Source organism: Lonchura striata, chromosome 1 (assembly GCF_046129695.1).
Source record: "Lonchura striata isolate bLonStr1 chromosome 1, bLonStr1.mat, whole genome shotgun sequence".
In the NCBI taxonomy this organism is placed as follows: Eukaryota; Metazoa; Chordata; class Aves; order Passeriformes; family Estrildidae; genus Lonchura; species Lonchura striata.
In genome coordinates this window covers 16,688,140-16,709,195 of record NC_134603.1, presented here as the reverse complement: position 1 = coordinate 16,709,195, position 21,056 = coordinate 16,688,140, and the positions used below count along the sequence as shown (strand labels likewise).

Genomic DNA, 21,056 nt, shown 5'->3' with positions numbered 1-21,056 from the left:
AGTTTCTATGACAGAATGGAAGGGTGTCCTGGTTCTTGCTACAATAGAGTGAATTTTCTTCCTTATTGCTGTTATAGTGCCATATTTTGGTTTTAGCACTGATGTTTTAGTTCTTGCTGAGCAGTGCCCACCTTGAGTCAAGGAGTTTTCAGCTTCTCATGCTGCTCTGCTAGCAAGGAGGCTGAGGGTGCACAAGATGCTGAAAAGGAACACAGCTGGGACAACTGACCCCAGCTGCCACATATTCCATACCGCATGACATCATGCTGAACAGGGGATGAGGCAACTTGTCTGGGAGGCAGCAACCACTGCTCAGGAATTGGAATCAATTGGTCGGCAAGTGGTGAGTTGCTTTGTGCATCACTAGTTTTGTATATTCTTTTATCATTATTTCCTAATGAAACTACTACTTTCCCATCATTTTCTGTTGTGCTAAATTTCCTTTATCTCAGTCCATGAGTTTTACCTTTTTTCTGTCTCTCTCCACTGTCTAGCTGGGAGGAAACATCTGCTTAGTGTTTAGGTGTCTGACATACTAAACACACCATGTGATCTCCTATAAGTTCTAACTTGCCAGCACCACACAGATGTCTCTTGTACTCTAGAACACCTCTACCCAACATCTACCGTGTGGTCACTCTGAAACCCACACTGGCAGGATTAGCAAAGTATGGGAAAAGCTCAGTTGCCCATACATAATTTGAATTGGAGAAATATTTTAATTTCATAACATACATCTTGGTAAACACCTTGGTTTGTCTGCCCAAAGAAGTTCTGCACTTCTGCCATTGCCAAAGACATACATGGGTTATCTTGGGTGATTTCTATGATGCATCAGTGCACATATATTGTAGCCTGAATTGCTGCTAGTAAAGTGCAGGGTAAAGAAGCAGAAAGGGCCTTTGTATGGTATCCACAGATGTTTAATTCAACCACACAGTGAGATGTTCAGAGTCCCAGGCACATACACACATGGAGGGTCCAGGCTTTCTCTCTCTCAAAGGGCACAGGGGCGACCCTGGTCTCGGGGCAGCACAAAGATAAAGGCCTATCAGGGAATAGGGAGGGAGTGGCTCAGGGACATAAGAGTAGACACAGAAACTGGGGAAGGAGCCAATAGGGTCTTAACAGCTTTCTGAGGGAAGCTTCTTGTGTCTCTCCAAACCAGGGGATGCCTCCTAGGGTCTCCACACACATATATACAGGCACAGTGCTTCACAGCTCTCCAGCTTTAATGGGTATGCAGATACCTATAGGTGTTTAAACAAAAATCTTACCTATGTCTCTGTTACAGCTGCTAGTCTTTCAGCAGTACTACAGTGTAGTGTTTGTTGCAATAGCTTTTGAGATAAGAAACGAATGACAAAATCCTGATTAAATTGCCTAAAATTGTGAAAAAAGTAATAAAGAAGTTTTCCCCTTCTGCCAACTCTAGCCATGATGTTGTAAGGCAGTTTAGTACTATTGTTCTTTACCTGATTGGCAATTGCTTTACATTCTTTCCGAAAGCAAAACTGAAAAAAAAAAAAATAGGAAAAGCTAACTCCATAAATAATTTATGGATGGAGACACATTTCTATTCATAAACAAAATGACAGAAAGAAAAAGAAAGTAACAATAGAAAATCAAGCAGAGCAAGAAGAAGTTTTTCAACATCTTTTTCTTCATATTTCATCTCACACTCAAGGTGTTCACATTTATTCAACCTCAGCTTCCCATAGCTGGCTGTAAAGTATGAAGGAGAGTAACCATTTGCATACTTTTAAATATGAGCAAGACAACTAAATTTTATTCTGTTCTGAAATGCTCATGGATATATTTCATAGTTTTATTTGCATTTTCCTATAAGCAGGTATTCTTAATGGATGTGTTTGTGCACTCAATTTATATATTTGATACTATTTTGCAAAGTGGAAGCATGGGTTTGCACATGGCTTAAACAGAGATAAAAAACACGGGAAGGAAACAAAACCAGTTAAGAAATTGATTTCACAAGTGAAATGATTAGCAATTGTAGGGCTGCTGTTGAAACCTTCCAGAGCTTAAAGGAGGACATAGGTAGAGAGTGAGAGAAAAAGGATGCTGGATCTAAAAAGATAGCAAAGTTATAGATGCTTAAAATAATATTTAACTATCAGAAAATGAAGATTTTTTTTTTTTTTTCTGAAAGCCTTTTATGAATCTGGGTATGCTTGATATAAAGAAGATTGAAGTTTGTGTATGCCAGTCAGTAAGACCAGATGCTGTGAAGCTAACTTAATCCCTTCTGTCCACTTAGATAATATTATGGATTCATACATAAATTATGGAGTGCTAAAAGTAACTGTAAGAAAGCAGCAACCAAAAGGAACTGGAAATGGAAGTAGTAAAAGAGCACAACTAATTTTAGAAACAGCAAAAGAGGATTACGGGTGCCAAGAAACAGTGAAGCAGCTGCTTCAAGATCCAAAGAAGCTTTTGTTCTACTTCAGCCAACAGTTTCTGATTCAAAGGGAGTTTTAACAAGGCAAGGAACTCTCAGTAAAGAGAAAGAAGTGCTGAAACACAGATGACCAGACAAGCAAGAATATGTGGGTTAATGCACCACAGTCTAGGTAGGGAAATATTTTGATTATCCTCTAAATGAAATTTCTTGTTGAAATTTCTCTTCTAATCACATTGGTTATTGTTTACCAATGTCTTTTAAATATTGTATAAATGAATACCTTTCACGAATAAAATTGCCTCTTAAAAGAAAGTAATACACATAATTCACATGACTGCATACTCCAACGAAGCTGAGAGCTTCCCAATTTCATGTACCTCATCAGATTTCATTTTTTCTGTATAAGTCAATTTAAAAAAAACCAAAATTTAAAGGCGTTAAAGGCCCATGACTATTTGCAAGGTCTTAAATTGAAAACTAGGAAAATATATTTAATTGCATTAAAAGTGTGTTTAGAAAAAAATATGTAATACACTAGGTTTTTTATTTTTTCATTGCTGTGGGTTTTTTTCCCATAGGCAGCAATATTTTGACTTTGCAGTGCATCACTTTTAGTCTTGTTTTCAAATGTCTAGGCCACAATAGGTATTACACTGAAAGTCAGCTAGGTGAGGCTGCCTTATGAAAAAGAATCTTAAAAAAAGTTTTCATAAACTTAAGAGAACAGAAGGGAATAAGACTGTAATTAGGATAAATGCCAGGGGTTTGGTGGCAGGGGGGTATAGGGCTGAACATATCACGTCTCCCTTCAGCCGGCACTAAGCTGGTGCTTAGTCCCATGCTGGTCACAACTGACCACATCTGGTTCCACAATGGACACACCACAGGACAGACTGAGTCCGCCAGTAGAATTTGTGACATTTCTATGAAGATGTATCTAAGATAAGGCAATAAACACTAAGGGAAAGGAACAAGCTCAGAGCATGCATGCTCCATTCCAGAGCTAGTAATACCCTCAAAGAGGTTGTAGTTCATGGATAACCCATACAGAAGAAGGTTCTTCCCCTAAGAAACAATGGTCCATTGTCAATGCACAACAAGGCAGAAGAAATGAGTAAGAAGGAAGAAATGGCAAAAGAAAAGAGTGAGAAATGAGGAAGAGCAGAAATGAACACTTACACTTTGACCTGAACCCTCTGCACTGGCTATCACATCACCAAAGAGCCAAAGAGTAATGTGTGGTAGAATAGAGGAAGGGAAAGTGTTTGGCATAAAGTTAAGCTTTCAAAAGAGAAGAGTAAAGGTGTTTTTCATAATTTCTTTACTATTTGTCTTTGTTTTCCAACACCCAAAATAGTCATTAAAGGTTTTATAGTAAGGCCATTTTTTCCAGGATAGGAGTTGATGAGTGATTTGCCACATCTTCTTTCCAACCATGAAATTTATCACTCTTGTTCTTCCTATTTTCTGCCCTATTGTACTCTGTCGTCGCATGCTCCCAGCTGGGTAATAATCATCATTGACTCCATGATTCTCAGAAGGCTGATCAATCACTTTATTATACTTATTAAGAAACCCATTGCCCTTACTGACAGTCACGATATAGGTGGACCCAATTGATCTTTGAATCCAAACACCATCAACAGTGGCCAATTAAGAAATCACCCTTTGGTAAACAAATCTCCATAACACATTCCACATGTTCACAACAACAGGTGCAGCAAGTGAAGATAAGACTTTTTTACATTCTTTTCTTTGATCTTCTCACAGTCTTCCCCAGGACAATCTCTGGGAAGGTTGTCTGTTGCTCTCTGTGCCCAGAAAGCTGCTGCCACAGTACTCTGAGGAAGGAGTGAGTGAGGGAGTGAGTGGTGGTAAGGGGGGCTCACTGCTACTTAGAGTTAAACCATGACCCGAATACACTAACAAAATGTGCACTAGTGCAAACAAAATCACTAAGCCAAGGGAGTGATTAGTTGAAAAGGGTACTGTAGTGCCACACAGTGACAGACTAAAATTATGCAGTATTCTGAAGTTCCAAATTTGAAGTCCAGGTCCTTAAAAATATGTAATAGGCTAAAGAAAATTAAATTATAGGAAGTACTAAGAAATTAGTAATTATGTTTAGAGTGTAATAAGTAGCAGACACTATGTTTCAGGAACACAGAAAGAAGTTACAGTCAATCTACATCAATTAAGCAGGGGAAGGATGGAGATTTTAACATAGCTACTACTGAGTAGCACTCTGATTAAAAAAAAACTATTGAAAGAATTCCCTCACAACATATTCCCTCTCAAAAGTAATGCAGAAAAAAACTCTTGAAAACAAAAATAAAATAAAGCCCTTGCACTACATGACATTTTGCAATACTTTAAAATTTTTATAATTTATCTGATTTTCAGAAAACTCATGTCAGAAAATAAGTGAAATTAAAGTTTGAAAATTGTCATTAAAAAAAGGCTTAAAGTTATCTCTAACTGAAAAATTTAAGCTTACAGTTCTCAAAAAAATGAAATATTTTGTGCTATATATTTAATGTTTATTTTCTAAATGTTGGAAGGTTTTTAATATATCCCATCCCTAGAAGTGTTCATGGCAGAGTTCGAGCAACCTGGTCTAGTGAGGTTTCCCTGCTCATGGCACAGGGGTTGGAACTAGATGATCTTAAAGGTCCCTTCTAACCTAAACCATTCTTTGATTCTATGATATTTATTTAATTCCTTACATTGTCTCCTTTAGTGTACCATTAACCTACCAGAAAATACACATCCCCTATTATCTGACCACGTGTTTTTATATTTTCTATCAAGGTTATTTTTTATTGATCATATAGGCTTGAGTATGCACATGTAATTACTTTACATGCTGAATTTTTTTACTGCCTACATTTATTTTAGAGTTGCAAAAGACATTTTCTTCACATTAAGTATGCTGTTGCAGCATTTAACAACTTGGTGTTTAGTCAACTTTAACATACATTCAGCAATACACAATTAAATATTAAATAAGCAAACCAAAATAGTAAACCCACTATTATTTAATCACTACATTCTAAGGCAGTAAGGAGAAATAGAAGACACACAGCATATTCAAATCTCCCACACCTATCAACTCACACGTTTTATGGGTCTTGGATGAAACACATTTTTAAAAATAAACATAAGCCTAAACATAAGTTCTCTTTCATTAGCTACCTCATATTTTTGGCAGGAATGCATGTATGTTTACCATGAAACATGGTTTGTTCTTCTTTTCTCACTAGCTCAAAAGAAACAGCTCAACAATCCAAAACATTTTACTTAAACCACCAAAATAGTTATCACATGGTTTTTCAATTGTGGGGTAGATTTATTAGAGAGAATTCCTACATCCTATCTTTTTACTGTCCCATAAGCTGGCAACGTCTTAGTAAAGAGTTTGGTTTATCATATATGGTATTAAAGATATCATGCAAAAAATGAGTCAGTGTTTTCATAAATTATAGCAGCCCTGAAGCGATATTAAGAAAGCTTCTTTCATATAAATTAATTCAGAATATACATTCTAGAACATCTATGAACTCAGGAAGTCCAAATAAAGATATAAAATACCCAATGAAAAGAGTAATCATTTTTTTCTGTTCTTGTTTAGAATATACTGAAGCAATCACATAGAGCTGTAAAACTTCCTATTATCAAGGATCAAATTAAAAACATTAGTCATAGGCTTTTGATAATTGCAATTTTTGCATTACTTGACTAATTTTATCAGACTCTGCAAAACTTTTTATAACTAACTTCTTCCTATGCTAGATTTTCTATAAGAAACTGTAAAAGAAATTCTTGAACTAGATATTGATAGGAATGTCATGATTTGTTTTTCATCAGATAAATGGAAAAAGCACAAAACCACAAAAAGGGGTTACTGTTCCCTGAAGGTCCATTGATACACTGTGGATATTGCAAAATATTATTTACGGTATTACCTTGCACTATTGACATTTCATTTTCATTAGCACTTCATCATTAGAATGACCTTATTTCAAACAGTGACTTTCCCAAAATTATGCTTCAGATGCTTTTACTCTTACTCAAAATAAATGTTTGTTCATAAAGACTGTGGGTGAGAATCTTTCTGGTTTATTAAACGTTTAATAATGCAAAGCATTCCAAAACATAGTAAAAAGTAATAGTGATTAAATGCTACTTTAGTAAACAGAAACTTACTCCTTTACAAATACAACTTATACAACTATAGAGCCATTCCTATAATTTAATGATAAAGACATTCTTTCTGTTACTGTTCCACAGTATTTTTCCAGAATATGAGGACCATTTTAAAAGCTAAGTACTTGTACAGGTTAAAGTAAAACAGGTATCTCCTGTAATATTTTTTGGTAACTGAATTTAGATACAGTAGATAATATACCACCCATATATATTCTAACAGATTGTAATTTGATATAGCAGTTTGAAAAACCAACTATACTTTTATGAGGTGCTTTTTTTTTTTTTAAGTAACCCTTCCCATTTCCTGAATCTTCAGGCACTGTTTTTTCTAACAAATATAGCCACAATTAAAATTTATTTCTTTAAATGTACCTTGGTAGTGGGCACTAAATCCACGGTATCGGTGATTGCTGTCTGTTACAAAATGTAGTCTGAGCCAGTTTTTGTTGCTTATAACTGGAGGAGGTATATTCATTCCAGAGAGCCTGAAATAAAACAAATAAATAAAAAAAATAATAAAGGATTTCAATATTAACAGGAAAATTTTTATATTCAAACTAGCATTCATTGAAATGCCCATTGTGGAAATTTTTATTTATTGGTTAGTAGCATATTAAGAAGCATGAACAAACAAAATTGTACAGTATGCCCAACCAAGTGATAGGATACAAATCAGTTCTAAGACAGAAACTACACAACCATGTTATTGGTCAGACACAGCACTGTAAAGATGGAAGTACATGGCACTCAGGCTAGAAAGAATTTGTGTCAACACGGGTCAGATAATGGGCTAGACAGAACACTGCTCTGGGCACCAGGGAAGGGTGTGTACCTTGTGATTTTTCACCTTCAAGATATGGAAGAAGGGAGCTTAGTTTATGCAAACCACCATCTAAAATGATAAAATAGACATCTATTTTTCAAGAGTAAGTAATTTTCTATTTTCAGGGTATAAAGATAAAAGAAATATTCCATCACTTGTGTGAATTTGAAAATTAATTATTAGATGTACAAGAATAGGGAATTCTAGTGGATTGACCCCAGCTAGCAGTCAAGCACCACAAAGCTGCTCACTCCTTCTCTTCCCTGCCCCAAACAATTGTAAGGGGAGAGAAAAGGAAGAGCAAAAGCAAGAAAGACACTTCTAAAGACAGTTTAGTAAGTGAAGAGTTGAGAAAAAAAGCAAGTGATACAGAAGCAATCATTCACCATATTCCACAAATAGATCAATCAAAATGGTCTGCAATGATTAGCAGCTGTCTCTCAGCACCTGTAATTTTTTTATTGCTGACCATGAAGTTATATGGTATGAAATATCCTTTCAGTAAATACCCTTCCCAGTATCCTACCTATGCCTGGTCTAGGGGGAAAGAAAGCCTTGATACTGTGCAAGCACAGCTCAGATGTAGCCAGTACATTGTTGTGCTATCAAGTCTGGTTTAGCCACAAATCCAAACTATAGTACTTTAAGGGCTTCTATGAAAAAAATTAACTATGAGCCATTAGACCCAGTATACAAAATTATCTGGATTTTTTATTGGTTTTTGTTTGTTTGTCTTGTCAAACAAATTGGTTTTCTGTTTTGGCTTTCTTTGTTTGGAACATAATGATATTGCTCCAATTATAGTATCCTTCATCTTGACTGGCTTATTAAGAAAGTCTGAATTGAAGTTCTTTTTTGTTTGGAGATTTTAGTGCTTTTTTAGTTTGTGGTTTTTTGGGGTTTTTTTATGTGTTGGGATTTTTTGTTATTTTATTTTTAAATGAGATGTCATATTATAAAGAAGGTCAATAAAGTTCAGATAGAAAATTCTTCCATCAAGCCAATAATTCAATATTATACTTCTCACTAAAACCAGAAAGATAAGTCACATCTTCAGAATGTCAACATATTTGCCTATGCTCTTCCATTTAGTTATAAACAGAACTCTTCCTGTAGTTAAAATAAACTACTAGCCAACAAGTATGTAATTTTATGTTCAGACATAATGGATACCTGTTTTATTTTGAGAAAACTCTATTCATAATAAACCAATTCTGAAGTGATTTTTTGAGTGAAATAAAAGCCAAAACCTTGCTTAATAAGTTTGTATAGGTACTATTCTGTGAGGAAGACTTTTGAAATTATAACAATTTAGAGGTAGTGTTCATCTTTTCCCACCCACTTCACCTCAAAACAAAACATGCTTAAGAAGACTTCCCAAATTTCTGAAGCTGCACTAGCACCCTTGTTCCCTCAGGCACTGATATAAATTACAAAAGGCTTGACTGACACCATGGCCTATTAAAACTCCTTCACATACTTGCAAAAAAATGTTTTTATACTGTGGAAACATATTAGCTCACACAATTCATTCAGTTGAATGACACATTGACTTCAAATTCTAAATCCAAGAAATACAGATGATGAAGTTAAAAAACTAAAAAAAAATCCAAACAAAAAAAAAAAAAGTGCTATTAGACTGCAAAAGGATGTGGTGAATGCACATTGCTCTGTACCAATTAAAGTCATATACACTGGCATATATATAAAGCCTAAGAGGCAGAAGCCTACAGCTTTCAATTAGAAAACATCAACTATTTCTGCATTTTCCTTGTGGATTTTAGAATGAAACACATTTTCTAAAGTCATAAAGTTGCTACAAATTTCTTGCTACAGATGTAAGAAGTATACCATAATTTGCGGCTTGCTTTTAGGAAGGTAGAGGTTAGGGCATCCTTTTCAGTACAGCTATTTCTCTCTACAATATTATTACCTAATAATGCAAGAGGAAATAGTTCTTTTATTTAAATTCTCACTCTATAAATAATTGTCAGGCAATATAGAGATAGAGGCAACAACCTTTTACTGCTTGCATATCTTAGAATAAATATATTACTGGAAGAGATCTTACTAAACAATTGAAATAAAATAAGGCTGTAAAACACATTTCCTAACATGTATTTTGACTCATATATATTCTGCCTATAAGAAGGTTTCTCTCCAATATTCACAAAACTATGTGAAAAATAAACTGCAAGTTTATTGTCCAAGCCATAAGAAAATATTACCCTAGACATTTAAATCTGTTCACAGTAAAAGACTAATTTTTTCTTTCTAAAATAGCTAAAAATGTAGCTTACCTATGAAATCAGGCATATCAGGATAATTAATATATCTATCCCTACATCTATGCTGACTTCTGATTAAATTCACAGTTTCTACAATCTGATTTTTGCAGTTCATGGGTTCTATGGGATTCTTCCCAGAAAGTAGATTTGCAAACTAACAAAATTGATTCTGTTGATATGTGTCCATTTTCTCATCTCAATTTATCTTCTCAGAAAATTATAAAGCTGTTCACGATTACAATAATACATTAGCTGCCCAACCTACTTCTGTGTCTGTTACTAATCCAAGTATACTTATGCTGCATCATCTACAATATTTTCCTAAAGTTCAAAGTAAACCACCATGTCTCATGTTCGTTTATAATTCAAAAGATGTAGCTCCTTCTCAAGCTGCACAGAATCCTGCATAGTAAATTTCAGTCAACAGAGAGTAGGTTGCCCTTCTGCAGATGTCTTTCATGAACTCTTAGAAATGTTCATGGAGAATCTTGGCTGTGAACCAGAGATTTAAAGTATTTTACCCCTGTGTGCAGTCAACAGCATTGACTACTGCAAAATGTATTAAAAAAAGGAAGTGCTTTCTGAAACAATGCACCTTTGTTGCTAAACAAGGGATTAATAGAAGTGTAAGACTGCATGTAGATATGTCAGGGAAGTTCCTATCTATGCACTTATTTTGTGTGTAACCACAGTTTACAGAAGAAATAAGGGAGTAACATTTTTGAGAGTTAAAATTTCATTCTTGCACTTCATTACAACTATATACCTCTACTCTCTTCTTTTATACACTATTTAGGTAGCAATTTTTAAAAAATCACCTGTTTTAGGCTAATTATGATCCAGTGAAGTAAATTAGTATTTTATTTGCCCTCAGAATTCTAACACATAATTCTCACCTTATGTTGCAAAATGGAATTCAGGGTTGGTGAGTTTTCTTTTTTTAATAGCATAGCGCACATCCTCTATTTCTTCTAGAAAATGAACAGTATACATTTACTTTAACATTTGAAATATACACTGTCAGACAGCTATAATCTTGAAAAGTAATTTAAACATTCCCTTTTTGCTCATGTACCAGACTTTTGCTTTTATTTCTAAAAGTCATCTAAAACGACAGTTCTTAAAAACATATTGTCACTGATTGCTACAATTGCCAATACACTGATTATTATGATGTAATACACTGATTATTATGATGTAATGCAGTCCTTAATTTAGTCATTCAATATGTCCAAAATTATTCCAAAGAGAATAATGTTTTGCTTTTCTTTAAAAAATACACAGCAATTTTTTCCCAAAACTTCTTAATGAAGCATATAGTTTCTACATTTCCTCATATGCCAGATTCACAGAAATTGAATCAATTTTAAAAAAGAAATTGAGGTTGATACCACACCTATAAACAGTGCTGAAATCCTTTCTAATTCTACCAAAGCCTTAGGCTAACAAAGACTTACATCTAAGCATGACTAAGTGCATACATAGATCTCATTACTCATATGTATGCACTACAAAATCCTAAGTGTTTGTTTTGATACAAACTGCAGCTGTGTGCATTCTTTCTTACTGTTATTATTTGCATGTTGAGATAAAACTACTGTATATAAAGCTTTGATTAAAAAAGGGCAAATTATCACATATTTTGATAAGGCCTATGCATGTTCATATGATTAAGTGCTATCGGGGTGTCCAAGATTGAAGACCAAGATGTTTCCTATTACCATCCCAGTAGGAGCTGCCTCTGGGCAGTTTTCCTTATCTCCTATTAATAGGCCCATCAATGTCTTGCCACACGACTCAGAGATAACACTCTCCAGGAGCCAGTTCTGTTTAACAGGTGATTAAGGACACACCTCGTGACTCAGAATAACATCAGCCCATTGTGAGATGCTCTGCCCAGGAGGGAGGAGCTAGGCATTCCCACCTGGATAAATCCAGGGATTTCTGGACAGAGAGGCAGCCTTTCCTCAAGTTTCCAAGAAGACTCAGTGACCATATCTGCCATTCCAAGAGGACTACAGCCACTACAATTTGGACTGCTACCAGCACGCTGGCCAGAGGGGTGTCAGGTTGTATTCTGACTTTGTCAGTGGTCTTTCTTTTGTATCATTGCATGTATTTTTGTCTTTTTCCCTTTTCCCAATAAATTGTATTTCTGCATTGGAGTCTCTCACTTGTTTTGCTTTCAAACCAGAACACAGAGTTTAATACTTACACAGAAGAATACACTAAAGGACAGAGTATCCACCTGTTCCTTGAAAGGAGAGGAAAGATACTCAAAAGAACAGTACCTGATCAATGACCTGTCTGGTTTGGCTAAATTATGCTAAAATTAGGCTGTACTTGTATTAAACATAAATTTGAAGTAGCAACATATTATAGCTTATTGCATCTCCTGCATTTGTACACAACATATACTCATTGCCAAAGACTTATGGGACCCTTTCATTTGTTCTTCATGACGACCTTGACCCCATAAAGCAACACTTCACATAGCAAGATAAACATCTTTTGCAAAGGATCCAAGCCACAATGCACATTTAAGGGCACAAGATTAAAACTCAGGTCTCTCATTTAATAAATGCATATCTGTTTAAAAAAAGTAGTTGCATACTAAAGAAGCAAAGCTGATGTCAACTCAATATTTAATATATTATTCTATCTGAAAAATCCTGAAGGATTTAATGATTAAGTTATCATATCTCTCCTGTTGCGCCAAATCAGTTTGTATGATGTTTGTATTGAAGTTCAGACACTAACCTAACTTAACTCTTTGGTCAAGTACTACAAGAGTAAGTATTTTGTAGGACTAGGCATATCAATATTTTTCTTATGTTTCCAATTTCACTGATGAGTTTAATGGGTCTTAATGGCATTTATTATAGATGTGAGTGTCTGTTGGATGACAGCTTTGGTTACTGGCCTTTTTTTTTTTTCCTGGAAATGTTATATCCAAATTATATTTAATCATTGCAGATCAATGACATTTCTCTGACCTATATTGTCAAAAAGCAAAGAAAGCTCTACCAACTTCTTACGTTTCTTACAAAATCTATTGTTGTCTAAACTGATAACTCGGGATTTAAATCTTTTTCAAGATATCACATGCTAATAAGTGCTAATAGGCATTTTCAGTTATCTTTGTATAATAACAAAGGTCAACAAAATGGATAATTGTCTGTAAATTTTGCTTCTGTGAAGAATTTCCAACATAAAGTAAGTATTTTAAGAGCTGTGGTTTCCCTAGAATTTTAATTGTAGCTTACATTTATGCAGTACTAATATTTATAATATTACTATATCTGTTTTTCAGAAAAAGACTAAGTGAGACATCTCTGTGACAGAAGCTATAGAACTTTAATCTAAGTTGAATTTTTCATTTAATTGTATGTGTGAAACTCAAACTACTGATGGGTTGCATCAAGGCTGCTCTTCTGTCAGTACACTCATTAATTCCCTGCATGATTAAGGAATTGTCCATCTTGTGAGATAGACTGGCTTCAGAAAAGAGACTAATTTGAAAGGTAATTACAATATCAAAATAAGCAGATGAGACTTCAAATGATGAAAACAAAAATAACACAGGAAAAGATTAACTTGAAAATAAATCAAGCATATACATAAGGAAAACAAAAGAAGAGGATTGTTATTCTTCTGCATTGCCATAGTCCAATATCCAGTCATACCAAATGACAGAACACATCATTCCAATGAGAAATTAAGCAGTCATAATTCAGTCTTTAAAGAGTAAAGTAAAAGTATCTTCCTAAAACAAGCTCATTCTTAATGGTAAATATTCATTAAAAAAGTAAAGGAAAAATGCCCAAAAGAAGAGAGCCTAAAATCTACCACTCTACTAGAATTTTGAGGGCATTATAACCCAAGTTTTAAGTGGTTACAAAGTTAGTTAAAGACCTAATTCTTATGGGAAGTCCCTGTAATATTTATAGCAGGACTGAGCATTTTATGTATCTGAGAATGAGGACATTCACAAGTTTGATGTTATATTAATTGTTGTTTCTATATCTCAGAACTACAGCCAAATGAATTACAAAAAGCAGGTTTTTATTTTTAGAACAGTAAATTGCCACTCTTCAAATTGCCACTCTTTAGATTCATGAGCTATTTAGAACTAAACTAAGGGTTTAGGTTGAAACTTCACTGCAATCACTTATTTCTGACTTATAAAACAAAAAAATGAATACTTAAATAAGTGAGTATTTGGGAGGAGAAGGAAAAAAAGAGTTCTACATTATTTAACCTTGAAAAAAATACTTGTTGTGTAAGGTACTTTAATAATCTATTGATTAATTTTAGAGTTATTAATCTAGATGGATAAAAATAATTCACCCTTTGACTCTTTTTGTTAAGTACATTATGATGTCTGAAAGACTGAAAAAGACATCTTTGTTTTAAAAATGTCAGTGTTGAAATATATGGAAGCTGTCTCTTGCCTTTGCAATGCTGGAAAAAGTTTAATTTTAGAGTAGAGTTACTGTCATATAAAGAAGCTTCATGGGAAGCCTGTGTATGATCATTAAGGACTTAATAAAGGTCCAAGTGATGATTAATGAAAATTTATAGTACTGTGGATATTAAATGTTGAAAAGTGTCAAGATCAAGAAATACTTTTTAAATTCAGAAGTTGTTTGCATCCTATAAAGCCAAATGTTCCTATATCAAAGTTTTCCAACTAATCTCTTGACTTGACAGAATAATAAAGAATGGGGAAAGGAGCCTTCTAAACACACAACTGTTAGCTCATGATACATGTAATCTTGTCTTTTTGACATAAGAAAATTACACTGATGGACAGTGGTGTGTCCTGATTGCCTGCAGGTCTAGTAAAAGCTGGTGATTTTCATATGGATGCCAGGGTCTTAGAAGGAGTAGCTTTTCATAAATGTGATGCAAATACCTGATGTACAAAGTGACCCTGCACTTGCAAGTCAATTTCCCTGCGCAGATCATAGAAAAAAATATAAATACATATTAACTTCACCTGGCTGTACATGATGGTTAACACATGGGTTTTCTACCACACAAGCTGAGACAAGTTGCACAAGCAGCTCATTGGTGTATTTGGTGAGACCAAGCTCAGGGCAGTCAATAAGGAGCAGAGGCAGACGAGCATGGGTGCACCACTGAGAAGACACAGGCCCACCTGGTGCAGGCTGTGCAGTTCAGACCGCCCACAAAGGCACTGATCCTGCTGGCCCAGAAGCTATGATAAAGGGACACCAAGAACTGTCACAGGATGTTTTTTTCCTGCACATGATAAATCAAACTGTCTCCAAGAATCTGAAATCTGAGGGCCTTGGCTGCAGAGTGAAGGACCCTGGAGAGGTATAAAGATGAATGCGATTATCTGAGCATTTTCCGTGGAATCCTGTACATTTCTTCCCCCTACTTTCACAGCTAATCTAAATAAAACTAAATTGAATACAACTTGTATATGACCAATACTTCTTTAGGTAACAGTCAAACTGAATAACTTGGACTATTGCCTGTGAGAGGCTTACATAATTTACATCTCTTAAAATGTTGCCACACTCAATTTCTGAACTGGCTGTTTTCAATTCTATATAAGAAATTGTTATACTTACAAGTATTGCCTGAATAGGAGAAGGAAGGTTGTTCTTGAGTCTTTCTGGTAAGTGTCAATAAATGAACAAAACTAAATACTCAAAAATATTACACTTGCCCTACAATTTGATGTTCTGCAATAGTATTTGTTACACACAAAATCTTGTTGGGATAGAAGAGGTCCATGTCAAAATTATTATTAGTCCAATTAATGCTTTAACAGACTAACAGTCTAAATATTGAAAAGTCTCATTAATACTATCAACTTATTTATTTAAAGAAAATTTTCTGACATCTATTTCTTTCCTCAGGTGTTATGTACAAATTTTAAGTGTCCCTCTGTATCCTGAGATCAGCATTCATTCTTTCCTAAATAGAAGGGAAAAAATTTTATTGTGAGTCATTCTGCCCCTCTAATGCACTCTGGTGAGGCCCCACCTGGAATACTGCATGCAGCTCTGGAGTGCCCAAAACAAGGTAGGACATAAATCTTATGGAGTGCAGAGGAAATCCATGAAAATGCTTGGAGGGATGAGGAATGGCTGAGAAAATTGTTATTTTTCAGCCTGGAGAAGGAATGGCTCCCGGGTGACATGGCTGTGGCCTTTCTGTACCTGAGGGGAACCTACAAGAAAGTTTGAAAGGAATTTTGACAAGGTCATGTAGTGATAGGACAAGGAAAGTGGCATTAAGCTAAAAGAGAGTGGGTTAAGATATTAGGAAGAAATTTTTTACTGTAAGGATGGTGAGGCATCGGACTATGTTACCAGAAGCTGTGTATTCCCAATCCCTGGGAGTCCTCACAGCCAGGTTGGATGGGGCTGCAAGTAACCTGGTCTAGTGAACAGTGTCCCTGCCCACTGCAGAGAGGTTGGAACTAGATCATCGTTAGGATTCTTTCAACCCACACCACTCTATAATTCTATGACCAGTGTATCCTGAGATCATCATGATACCACTCTCCTTCCTCAGTCTTGAATCATCCTTGGGCTAGCTGATGCGTCCTAAACAGAATCTTTGTTTTTTCTCATTGGTCCCCAGCCTTCTCCTGATCCAATTATCATAGAGGCCCAACATGTGTTGCACAGCAGCTGCCTAGGGTTGTCAAACCTTTGGTATACATGAGTCATATAGTCACTTGAACAGTAGACAAAGAAAAGATAAAAACAGCTCAGGTCAAGACATTCAGAAGAGTCCTAAGAGAATCAGATCAATACATGGTTATACAAGGCCTGTAGCCACTTCCCAGTAATAAGGCAAAAGTTGTATTTGCTGACTTACCAGTTGCTATCAATATGGCCAGATACACACTAAAGAATTTGGAGGCACTAGAAATAGGAAGCAAAGAGTACTTATCCATAAAACTATTTCTCATTTAGCTTCTTCCCATAGTCCTTAGTATTTCATGTGACAAAAGTAGTTAAAATGAACACCTCATATAGGTATGCAGTGGTCAAACTGGTAAAAGACTAATTGTATTTTCTGTAGTGCATGAAGGGAAATTGGCATGCAGATCAGGATGGTGATAAAGTTTAAAATATAAGTCAAATTACTCCCACTCTGCAGCAAAATTAAGAACCCCATGGGTCTTATAAGAAAAATAACTTCTAGACTGAGTTTTCCTGAGTATCTGCCACTCTAATTGCTCATATTTAGATATGCAAAATGCAAATGTATCTTAAAAGAGTTGTTCCTTAACATTAGAATAAAAATTTGAAATGCTGTCATTAAAGTCTGAGTCAGTTATATTATTTCATCTTTTAAGAGTGATAATAAGACAGTCCTGAAATGCCTTTGAAGAACAACTCATCAATACAAAGTAAGAGGATAAACATTAAACATTTCAATTCAAACTACAGGTGATCTTTTTCTGATACTTCACTTGCTCCTTTCTTCCTCCTGTTTCTTCCCTTTGAAAATGTATGAAGGTAGATACCAAAATCTGCCAGGAAAGGTTCATTTTACTGCATAGTTTAAATATATTTGTAGTCAAGAAATGCATGCTGATTATTCACAGAACCATTCACCTTATCTTTCACCTTCTATGGAAGGTGGATTAATATTTTGTTCAGCTATATATTATTGAAGAACTTTCTTCTATATATCCAACACTGTCTCCTTCTAATTCTACTGGATTTATCACATTAGACATTTATTTTTTTTGTTTTATTACATTTACCTATTGTGACTTTTCCTCCCTCTTCAATATATCTAAAAGATAAGAAATTTCTTAATAATTTTATGCAACTCTCATTTCAAAGTGTTGGACAAATACCAAGAAACATTCTTTACATAATGAGGATGATGATAATAATAATAATTTATAAATTTCCACCACAAAAATCTAAAAAAAAAAATCAGAAACTGCCTGGGCTGTAAAGGTACCCTCTTGACCTTGGTTAGGTCTGCCTGGGGATTGTGTTAAGTCTCTGCCTCAGACCCTGGAACCCCATTCTAGCTCAGCCTAAGACTGCTTCAGTTCTGTCCTTGGTTATCTCTGACTGGGCTCTTGGAGGGATTCTGGACCTGGTTTATCACTTACCACATTGGAGGCTGTTACTTGACTCTAAGTCCCTGTGTTCAGCCTCTGGAGGACTGCAGATCATACATGAGTGAACAGGAAATGTGGACTGTGTAGAGTTCCTCTTGGCTCACAGTTATCCCTGCCTTGCTCCTGTTGCTTCTACATAGAGATGGATTTCAAATCTCCCAATTAAACTGGTCTAATCATTAAAACTGCTTCCTGTGACAATTTATGTCCTTTAAACAGCACTACGAATTTACTGTTATTCTGTGTACTTGATCATACTTCTCTTTACTGTATTTGTAACCTTCTTATTCAAAAGTTGTCTGCTGTATTTAGGGAAGCATTTCTCAGTTTTTTTCTGTATGGAGAATTTTTAAGATGTTATGATAAAATTAAATGTAGATATCATACACCTCCAACACTTTTACTTTATAGACATATAAGCAACAAAATTCCTTTAAAACTAAGGACCAAAGCTTTGAAATTATCTGAGGAACAAGGAGCATGATAGTTTACATTTAGCCCTATTAGATAATAATTAAAAAGGAAGAAGAGGATTGGGCAAGTAGTATCAGCATGCATGCAGAACACCTCATTTCGACAGAAATTACTTTTATACTTTACAAGACTTTAGATGCTAATTCCTAGTTTGATGGTTCCTAATAAAAGAACCTCCAAAGTGAACCATTAAAAACACATTATCTGACTCTATTTATATGAATAGGTGAGATTTTGTAATCTAAATTCCCTTTGGGGATCTTGTTAAAGGAGGTTTTCATAACAGAAATTGTGCAACTTGGAGGATTGTATTGAGTTTGAGTGACAAGGTTTTGGTAGAAGAAATGGCTTCTGTGAGAAGTGCTAGGAGCTTACTCTATGTCTATCAGAACATGAGGGCCAAGGATGAGCTCACCAGCAACAGTGGTAACACCTCTAGGATATGTAGGAGGATGGATTGTGAGAGAATATAGACAGTGCTGATGGCAATCTCGTCCCTGAGGAGTTGCTGATGTACTAATTATCAAAGAGTAGGAACAGCCTTGCCTATAACAGGTCACAGCTGTGTCCAATCAGGATGGTCTAATAAGGATGAGTGTTCTAAAAGAGTGGGTTAGCTGGTTGAGGAGTAGCTGGAGTCAGTTGGCTGTGCTGTGGAGCATGGTTCAGGTGGTTGTGCTAGGGACAGGAAGAAGTCAGCTGGCCACGCAGAGGAAAGAGAAAAGGAGTCAGTGTTGCGAGGAGTTGCCCATAAGAACTCCCAAAGAGAAGGTATGAAAGTTTTACAGTAAGATAATAAACTAATAGTGACAGTCAGTCCCCATCCACTGTCAATTGGTGCCAAGCACTGATGCCAGCAACTGGTGGCCCATATGGGGATGTATCCTGACAAGGATAACATATGTAGAAGAGGGGAAAACTGCTGCACAATTGCACTTGGAAGAGAGGATTGAGAATATGTGAGCAAAACAGCTCTGCTGACACCAAGGCACTGAAGAAGGAGAGAGAGCTGGTGCCCTGGGTGTTGGAGAAGTTTCCCTGCATCTTGTGTGAAGACAATGGGGCGGCAAGCTGTCCTCAGAAAAGTAGTACAAAAAACACTGAAGATCTTTCTCTAATCTGACAAAGACATGAAAATACCAGCAGGTTTTGTTTCACTGAGGAACCAATTTTTCTTGTTTTCACTTTCCTTGTAATGTAGCTAGAAGCTCTCTCCGTCATTGTCTTTTATATCCTTTAGTAATTGTAATTCAGCAACTGTGATAGCCTTTCTTACTGTGTTCTCAAAGCTTCTTAGTATTTTATGCTTTTATTCATTAGTCATGTGGTTCTTTTCTCACCTTTTGCAAAATTTCTTTCTGCTCTGTATACCTTTATGACTGCACCAGGAGCTTTAAAGGTCTTTTACTATGATCTATATCTTTCTTTTGAAAGAGGATAGCCTGTTATTATGTACCTGATATATGGACTTCCACTTACTGCCGGATCTCCTGTGGATTATGTTAACCCTTCTTTTTTGAAGTTGTTTTGCTAAGTTTTTTAATGCCTGATGTCCTTCTCCCTAGTATATTAGTGTCTTTTTATTCATAAACAGTTATAAAATTTTGTTCAAACTGCCTTAACCCTCATATTTTTTGACAAATATTTTTTTCCATAAAAAAGAAACACCTTGGTATGCCTATTTAATGCCATCATTCTGTTTTTTCAGCTAATTTCCAGATGAATTAAATCCTCCTTTTCATCAAATATTCTTTTACATGTAGCTATTTTTTCAGTTTTTCAGAATGCAAAGAATGCCTTGCTCTTCTACATCAACATTCAATGTTGGCAGCACTAGTATTTTCCTTTTTATTTAAATTCAGATATATATTAAAATATAATATCAAAGGATATATATAATTTTTATTTTGCTTAGATCAATGTAGACAAATATATATACCTGATATTTTATACAGTACCTTCCTTTTTGTCTATTTGGTTTAGTACCAAAAAAACCAATTATTTTTCTGGCTGAATACTGTTCTCCCCAATGGCATCTTACACTAAACTCTGATTTCTGCCAGGTTTAGTTGCAAACTTCAGGTCACAGTGTTTGTCCCTAGATTTTATTCATGGGAAAAAAACATTTTTTAATGGGAAAAAAATATATTCTCTTGAATGACTCGGTTGTATAAAATGGTTTTCAATCTGAGCACCACAACAGATACTCCTGCTACCATGAATTCTGAGCCACTAAAGTTTAAATCTATGTCCCATGTTTCCAGATGAACCCAAAGGAAAATCAGAGACCAAGAATACAAGAAAAGTAATCTGGACTCCACTGTGTAAACTGAACCAGACTATTGAAACCACCAGGTTCATTTCTTACCCTTTTCATGTATTGGTAGCAACCTTTGCACAAACTAGGATGAAAAGTCATATTACATAAATCAAACTTTTATTTAAATCAAGTTAATCATTTTTAAACAGCAAAACATACTTGAAATTACATGTTTAACAATTTAAGCTTTATTTCTATGGAATCTTTATAGAACAGAATAATAAAATGTGCTGCTCTACTTCCCAGTTTTGGGGAACCTCTGTTCAAAATCACCAAAACCAGATGGAATGGCAACATTTCTGTAACACTCCTATTTATGTCTTTATATGCCTGATGCACCCAGTACAGTAATAAAAATAATTTCCAGCACATCTAGCAAA

General features: G+C 35.3%; 1 protein-coding gene across 2 annotated transcripts in view; it reads right to left on the bottom strand.

The window, feature by feature from the left end:
• The window catches only part of CSMD3 (CUB and Sushi multiple domains 3), a 581,291-nt gene that overhangs the window by 363,603 nt on the left and 196,632 nt on the right, over positions 1 to 21,056 (bottom strand). For both annotated transcript variants that reach the window (XM_077782368.1, XM_021546425.3), the window contains exon 6: positions 7,007 to 7,119. In XM_077782368.1, the coding sequence (XP_077638494.1) occupies positions 7,007 to 7,119 (113 nt within the window). The remainder of the gene's footprint in view (positions 1 to 7,006; positions 7,120 to 21,056) is intronic.